Here is an 8,702-nt window from a genome sequence, read left to right on the forward strand (position 1 = left end):
TTACGAAAATATCGTAGTGTTAAGAACCAATTACATTATTTCCCTAATCTTTTTCAAATTACAAAACTCTCATAAGGCTGAGAGTTAATTACATTATTTTCGTCCTTTTTTTTAAGTTACAAAAGTCCCCTATAATTTATGTATTTCGTGTACATCACTTTACTCTAAATACACGAGGGAGGGATGTATCCAAGAGGGGATAAGACATCTAGATATATAGGGAAAAGATGTATCAACGAGGGGGAAAGGATGTAGTAGCGAGAGGAAGCAAAGAATGAAATGTATGTTCTGAAGAAGAAGGTTTTGCTTGATTATTCTTTTCGGGAGCAAGCCATAAGGACTGTATAGATCGCGAGAATGCATGTTCTGATGCTTACATGGGCTAGAGTTTAAGGATTATGGTAAAATAAGATGTGTATTTAGGTAATTTTTCCTTTTCTAAATTCTAACGTTTTTTAAGGTAACAAGGCATCACTCATAACCAAGATTCACCTCCTCCCTTTTAGACGAAGAGTAGTCAACATTATCATAGTCAGTATAGTCCCACAATATAGATCGGGATAGAGTAGTGTGTTCGTACACCTAACTGCTTTGAGAGGTAGAGGGGCTGACAAAGTCTACTCAAGTGAAAATCATATTAGAAGACACAAATATTTTCCTTCTCTATGCAGTGCTCAGTCAAATAGAGAAAAAACAGTAAAACACTTGTAATAAGAACACTTGATTCTATCTCCACTTGTGAAAAAACTTAATGCCTTCATCATTTATCATAGGCTAGCCTTATAAAATCGAACAACAACAACAACAACAATGCCGAGTGTAATCCCTCAAGAGGGGTCCCGGGAGGTAGACCTTACCCCTACCTTAAAATCGAACAAGTGAAGACCAAATGTTTAGTTTAACCCAAAGCACAGAAGAAGATGAGATCAGGGGGGATTAGGAACGTAGATCACCAAATGTTAGATTACAGATAACCCAAGGAAAGCAAATTTATTACAGAATGCATGTCTAAAAGAGAAGATCAAAATCAATGTGGAAAAAAAACTCTCATCAAGGAAAAAGGGGAGGAAAAGAAGAGGCATACATATGGACAAGACACCTAAAAAGGAAGCAAATAGACCTCGAACAACTTCACTCAAGGAAAAGTTATATTTACAAACCTATTCAGCGAGAAGGTAAGTTGGGTCCAAAGGCTTGACAGTGTCTGGAAAATCTGTTCTTTGTCCGGCAAGAGAATAGTAGGCAAGTATATGGGCTGGATGCTCCGAGACTACAGTTTCTGCATTATTTCCATCGTTGGCAATAACTCGTCTTGCAGGAATCAATTCAATATTCCAGAATGGGCGAGCCATCGCTAAGAGATCACGACCAGCTGAAGATGCCCTGTATCCTTGTACCCATAGATACCTTAACGATTTTAGCTGCAAGGTAGCCAAGGCTAATGCACGTTCACTGAAACAGCAGCCTCTCACTTCTAGCTTTTGCAGGCTCGGACATCCTTTAGAGAACTCCAGAAGGCCATGATCGGATTCCCCAACGTATCCCAGAAGCATCCATCTCACGTTTGGGCTGTATTGCCCGACATAACTGAGACCTACATCAGTAAGGCCCCCAGGCCGGACATAGAGGGCAAATCTTCTAAGATTATGGCAACCTCTTAGTAAAGCACGCACACCATTATCAAGTGGCAGATCTGTTATTCTTTCTTCTCTGTCAAGCAAAACCAGCCGAAAATCACTCAGATTTTTCAGATATGTACCAATAACTTCCAAAGCTTCATTAGTAATATCTGACACATAAACAGCCATGTATTCTAGTTCAAGACATCCCTTTGCCAAATCAATCAATCCTCTGTGTGTAACCGCACCTTCTTCATCCTCCATCTCCTGATCATCAGCTCCTCTCTCAATCCTGAGCCGCTTTAACCTCTTACAGTACTGGCCAAGCACTTCCAATCCTCTATCCCCAACAACATTCCTAGTCTGTTTCAAACATGATAACAGAAAGAAAACTGAATTAGGTTATAAACTTCAGAGAAATCTTTTCCACTCATCTACTAGTCTTCTTTTCACTCCAAATTCTGGAGTGGTATCATTCAGATGGAGAGAATGCTCTCTATAGAAACAGCCATGTGATGCGTTGAAGTATCAAGTTAGGGTATATATCAAATTATACAAGGTTTAAAAATACAGCTTGCCAAGCATAAAAACTTTGACACATGTTCCACAGAAAAATATTTTTTTGTTAATGAATGATAAGAAATGGAAATTGAGCCTGACTCATCCGCAAAAGCTAACTCGGGGGAGAATTGCCCAGACAAATTACCTATCCAACTACTTGATGTGGGACTTCTAACACTCCCAAGCATGTCCAGACCTAGTTAACTGGAGCATGGACTCTATAATATGGGGGTCCAACAGCGGTGAACAAAGAATTGGGATGGGCTTGGCTCTGACACTATGATAAAGAAATTACCCATCCCAACACTGATGTGGGACTTCTAACTGTAAATTTCATTAACCCTAAATTTCTGATATCAAAGTGGTGCAATCACAACAAAATCAGTGTGAGTGTTGGTGTTATGCACCAATATAAGTGAGCCCGTTAAATATAAAATTGATATTGGCATAAAGAAAAGAGGGTGAGAAAAGCTTCCGAGACTTAACCTCAAGAATTTCCAAGTTGGGACACCTTTGCAGTAAGAAACAGTGGGCTGCTGTGTCAAGAAGTGCATAAAGAAGATCCAATTTCCTCAGACGAGACGCAATAGGAAAGAGAATGGACATCTCATTTCTCCCTAAGTATGTCAAGCCCAATTGACATAATCTTGGAGGGAAGACTAGTGCGGCATATTTTCCGGAATGCTCATTATAGCCATTTTCAACAACAAGTTCTGGTTGGTCATTAAATGCGCCACCACCAAACTCCTCCAATGCAGCCGCAGCTCTAAAGAAGCCAAGAAGATTCGTAATTTCACACTCGCTAATTTTCATAGAGACTAGAGATTTACAATTTCTTGCTATCAATTCAAGATCTTCAGCCCTAACTTGCAGAAGATCTGTCATGTAAAAGTTCAAATTCTCAAGAACAGTGTTGTTCAATGCTAGTTCATGTGCCCATTCTCCATCTTTCTCAATTATATAACTCTCTTCCATTAACAAAGTTCTTAAGTTCCTGCAGGACACAGACTACATGAGAACCCATTGAGACAAAACAGGCAACAGAATTCAATCGACTACTCAATTGTATTAAAACTTCCCAAAAAAGATAACTTAGTAAAACACAAAAACATAGCAAGTTGTGCAAATGATTAAAAAATGTCTAACATATTATAAATAATGCACAGAAGAATTGACTTTTTCAGACCCTATCATGTGATATGATTCCCATATAAGAAATTGTTCAGCGTAACAACTTCAACATCAATCAAGCTCAATTATCAAGACAAACTTCCAATCAACTAAACAATAATATAGGTTCATCACACACTACACTGCAATGGTAATGGCAAAGTCACCATAGGACAATTAATTAAGTTAGGCCTACAGCTTCACCAGAATAACATTGAGATCACTTGACCATCCTACAAGACAAAAACAGGCAACTTTTTTCACATTCATCAGCTTTACCTTTCAGCATGACCTGTGACATCTGACCAGTTGTCTCCAACCATATTTAATAATTACCAGTTGTCTCCACCTTACAAGCTGACATCTAGTGAACACGTGTACACGTCTATCCGTTAGAGGATAACATGCTTAGTACCCCTTGTGTCCTACTTTAGGTGAGCTAAGTAGACTCTAATGATCAATTTCACAAATTCTTAGAGTGATATGTTGACTGTAATGGTTGAAATTTAAGTAGGCATGGCCATGGATTCCAAATGTTTTCCACTTTATTTGGAACTTATAAGGATTGAATTGGAAAACAGGTTTGGAGCACCTTTAAGTATGGAATCTAACTACAAGTTGGATTTGGAATTTTCTAACCTCTACACGGATTTTGAATTAAAGTGAAAAATCATTCATGGACAAACGGCTTAGACACTAGTAGTAGGCACCTTATAAACTAAAACCAAATGGATTGTCTACGGGGCTTTGGTCTAATGGTAAAAGTGCAGCGCTAGTTGTGTGGTTTAGGTGCATGTCCTGGGTTTGAGCCCTAGCGTAGACAAAAGCTTAGTATTTAACTGGAGAAGAATTAAAGGGCAGGCTCATTATCCACAGGGTTTCAGACTGTGCGCCATTAACCCTCGAGAATTTCATGATTATAAGAATACAGGTTAATAAACCAAAACGGTATCAATTGATTAAATTTAAAAGCCACAGGATTAAATACATAAAAATATCTGATAGTTGATTGATTTGGGACAAGAGATTAAGGACTAGACACTTGTTCTCCACCTTAAAGAGTGCTAATATTCCAATTAAATACAACATACACATGATTTATGACAAAAACTGCATGATCAAGTGTGTCTATTCTAGAGAGAGCAGATTTTTTTTGTTAGACATGTGCTCATACTCTTATTTATGCAGCTGCTCTGACAGTGAAGTTAAATAAGTACCTCTCATAAAACACAAATCTACAGCTCTAGGATACTCTGATCTTCACTAATGCTTATAGACAGATGAAGAAACCATTTCTTCTACTGACACAATTTTAGGAATCAGATATTCGTAAACCATGGAGTCCATCACCTAACAGTTACTCTCAACCTCAAAACAATTACTTGAGTTGCATAGCTCTAGGCAACGTATAAAACATTAACTGCAAGGGGGATCAAGAAAAGAATAGGACTTAGTTGCTGCACTGTGTATATCAATAGCTTTTTGTCAACTACAAATCCCTGAATTTTTGGCAGTGGAAAATATTTTTCCGAAACATTCTCAACATTGGTACCTTGAACAAAAAACTGTTCCCTGGAAAAAAAAATCTTTGCCCAAAAGGGGATAGTAACTGTACTTTTAGGTCCTGTTTGGATGGGCATATAACAAGCAACGTATAAGTCCAAAGCAAAGTCATTAGTAGATGATGATACTCTACTTTTGGCTTATGTTTAAACTTTTTTAGCCTAAAAGTAAGAGCTTAAAAATACTGTCTAACCTTTCCAAACACCTTCAAAATTAAAAAAAAAATGCTTAAAAATCAAAAACACCTAAAAATAAGCTTAATCCAAACGGGCACTTAGTCTCAACATATCGTCTCCACTTCAAAAGAACACGGTGTGGAAACATTTTCATTAGATTATTAAATTATAGAAAATGTTTCTCCGAGGAAAATAATTTCCACTAAAAGGAGGAAGATGACATCCATCAAATCCACATATTGCCTCAATCAATACTTGCAAATTATAAAAGCATTAGTACTCATGAATATCAAGAAAAAAAACTGTTGAAACAAGTTATGCTATACCTCATACAATTGTCAGAATCACCCAAGTTGTTGGCCAAATGTCTCCATTAAATATAATGTGCAACCAACAGTGAAAGTTTATGTAAAAAGGATCTTAGGTCAAGCTCAATCCCAAATACTTGCTCATGAGGGGAAACAATAAACCTCAAACTTATGTGGTAATCTACACCCCCCAAGAAAAAAAAATCGAACAAATCAGAATGAGAAGAAATTTCACTAGAATTACCAATAGCCTTGACAACTCAAACCGCCACAAACATTCAAAACTACAATAGTTAAAAGCAAACATGACAATATAAATTTTTTAAGCCACAGTAATAGAGCACTGCATAGCAATGAAATCTCAGAAAACATAACACCTTTTTTTTTAGAAATAGAAGCAATAAGTTCAAGACACGTCTCAAAGAAATGGATAATACAGGATAGCTTCAGTTCTTTTCTTTTCTTTTGATAAAAATGATAGCTTTTGAACCTACTGCAGCCCAGTAGCACAGCTGCCACGTTAACATAGCAAATGAGCTTATACTAAGCAGGGGAAAATGTAGTTAACAAGCTATATAAGTCAAAAATTCCGATATGGCGCTTAAAATATCACCAAAGTTTCAATAAATGCTATAGTATGACCCCCATAATTTTTGAAGCCGTCAGTAAAAGTCCTGGACCATCCAACAAGAACTCAGACCTCATGTGGCTCAAACAATCAATCATCCCTTAGGGATCTTTAATTCAGAAAATTATCATAGACAATAAGCTAATTAAAGTGAATAACAATATGAAACTCAAAAAAAAAAACGAAACTGAAAAGAGCTAAAACTTGCAATAGAAATAAATACATACTTGCAGGAACGAGAAATATGCAGAAGACCATCAGTAGAAAATCCAGAACACTTATCCAGCTTCAAAACTTGAAGAACTCTTCCACGACGATTCGCAAGTAATTCGAGATCCGAATCTCTAACAATCATTCTACGAAAATGAAGTGCTTTCAATTTACTAAACGACTTAGTTATCTCCATAACCCAAGGTGTAACATATCCTCCCCAATCTTCCGGTATCAAATTAAACATAGCAGCTCTTGGTTTCCCTTTCAGTTTAACCGATTCAAGATGTGGAAACCTTCTAGATAACTGCTCTGGTTTCGCTGTATAACACAACGCCATAGTTATATGCTTTCTAGTAATCGCATCGATCTGCCACCACCTCTTACATACCAACGATACCGCGTCTCTATCACGCGATTCCTGTATATACGGAATCACACACTCCCATACTGTATCGTTTGTTGAGCTACTCAATCTCGTTGAGTTCCGTTCCTCCATTAAAACCAAAACCAAATCAAAAACACAAATACTTCAAAATACTAACAACAAATTACACCATGACCATGACCAAAACTTCAACAACTTGACACTGATAATGGAAGAGAGGTTACAGTTGAAGAAGATGGAGGAGAGAGATTGAACGGAGAGATGTAGAGAGAGAAAGAAGATCGGACGGCGACAGTATGATAGTATTTTATTTTTTATTTTTTTTTTTTATTTTTTTTTTGGTACGTAAAAGATTACTTAGAGAGACCCTAATTGAGAGTGGTCCAAATATCATAAATTTCTTTATGAGGCTCAAAACGTAAGGAATGAAGTGTATGTATTCTAATTTTTTATATATATTTTATTCTCATATACTATATCATATATTGGGACAATAAAAAGTTAGGAAATATTTATCCCAAGAATATAGGCCCCTATCATAGCTTAGAGTTTGTTTTTAAGATCTTACAATAAAAAGTAATTTTTTTTTTTTTACATTCCTTTTATTTAAATTTGATTATTTTGTCTTCACTTGATATATGATATATTGTAGTTATAACTTAGTGAAGATTTGAGTTTAAACAAAAAAAAAGCGTTTGAAGACGTGGATCAGGATAAAAGGTTAGTAAATAGGAGTGTATTATCTTGGTTAATTTTTTTTACTTCCCCTTTTATTTTAATTTAATAAGACACGATGTATGTAGTTTGATTATAGTTTATTTTATTATTCTGTTGTCTCTAGCACTTTTATTACATATTTTCAGTTTATTTTATCTTGAGCCGAGGGTCTATTTGTAAAAGGTAAAGGAGAACTCTGTGTACTTTCTACTCACTTCAAATCTCACCGTATAGAAATACAATGAACATATTATTGTTGTTATTGATTTTGACTTACTTTTTTTAGATTAACAATTGATTATTAGATAAAATGAAATGTATAAATTTATTGATATTTTATACCAATATTTTTATTAGTGAATACACTATCATATCCTAATATTTAGATTCACAATTAATCATTGCATATACTATAAGAATATAATATCTTTTTCTTTTTTTCTCAAAAAATTATCCAACTTAAAACCAATTTTTTTTTCTTTTTTTTTGGTAATACATTTTGAATAACCATTTTCAATGCTTAAAAACAATAAAAAAATATATATGCATGGATAGACTCAAATACAAGTGGTATTAGAAAAATAATAATTAATGGTGGAGGAAAGAGAGATGAGAGAAAGTCGAAAAAGATGCGAATAATAGTAATTGCATCTGTCCACTTGTCGTGCTAGCAAAGGGAGAGAACTATGGATTTCATTGGTTGTTTGTACTTTTTTATGAAAAAAATTAGTTAAAAAAATATTATGTCAAGAGTATTTATACGTTATCTAAAAATACACAGCGATATTAGGTTGGGGTGGAGTGAGAAAGTGGGAGTTCGGATATATAAGTGGTTAATCAGGTAAGATCGTCATGATCGATCTTATTTGAGATAAAATTATTTATCACCATGAATATTGTGAAAATTGAAAAGCTATAGAAAATTTTTTAAGCGATAATTGTGTCTTGAATCACGTTTAGAATATATGCCTTAAAACACCTTACATTACTAATGCTATGGTTTCTAGTATTAGTTATAATAGTATAAATCAAAATAAAGTAGTATATAAGAAATGCTTAGTAATATACAAGTTAATGTATGCATATTTTTTTTTTAATGAATCATAAGCTTTATATAATTTGATGTTAAATAATATTGATCGAAATTTAAACAATTAGTCTTTTTTATTGTTATATATACTAGTCTGACTATTATATATTACTTTCGTTTTTTAGTTTTCAAAGCGATTAAACATTCTTTTTGAGTTAGTTAATAAAGAGAATTGATCGTACTTTTTTTTTTTGTAATATTTTTATATGTATATACTTAATTGAGACATTTTTTGAAAATTTAAATTATATTTTTTATTGCATAAGTATATA

General features: G+C 34.5%; 1 protein-coding gene across 1 annotated transcript; it reads right to left on the minus strand.

Moving 5' to 3' along the window:
• Positions 1 to 1,077: 1,077 nt before the first annotated feature.
• COI1 (coronatine-insensitive 1) lies at positions 1,078 to 6,869 on the minus strand. Its single transcript, NM_001247535.1, has 3 exons — positions 6,253 to 6,869; positions 2,667 to 3,174; positions 1,078 to 1,982 (listed from the first exon to the last, which is right to left on the minus strand). The coding sequence occupies exons 1-3, from the start codon at positions 6,732 to 6,734 to the stop codon at positions 1,161 to 1,163; spliced, it is 1,812 nt and encodes a 603-aa protein (NP_001234464.1). The 5' UTR covers positions 6,735 to 6,869; the 3' UTR covers positions 1,078 to 1,160.
• Positions 6,870 to 8,702: the final 1,833 nt, after the last annotated feature.

The sequence above is a fragment of the Solanum lycopersicum genome, chromosome 5, assembly GCF_036512215.1.
Source record: "Solanum lycopersicum chromosome 5, SLM_r2.1".
In the NCBI taxonomy this organism is placed as follows: domain Eukaryota; kingdom Viridiplantae; phylum Streptophyta; class Magnoliopsida; order Solanales; family Solanaceae; genus Solanum; species Solanum lycopersicum.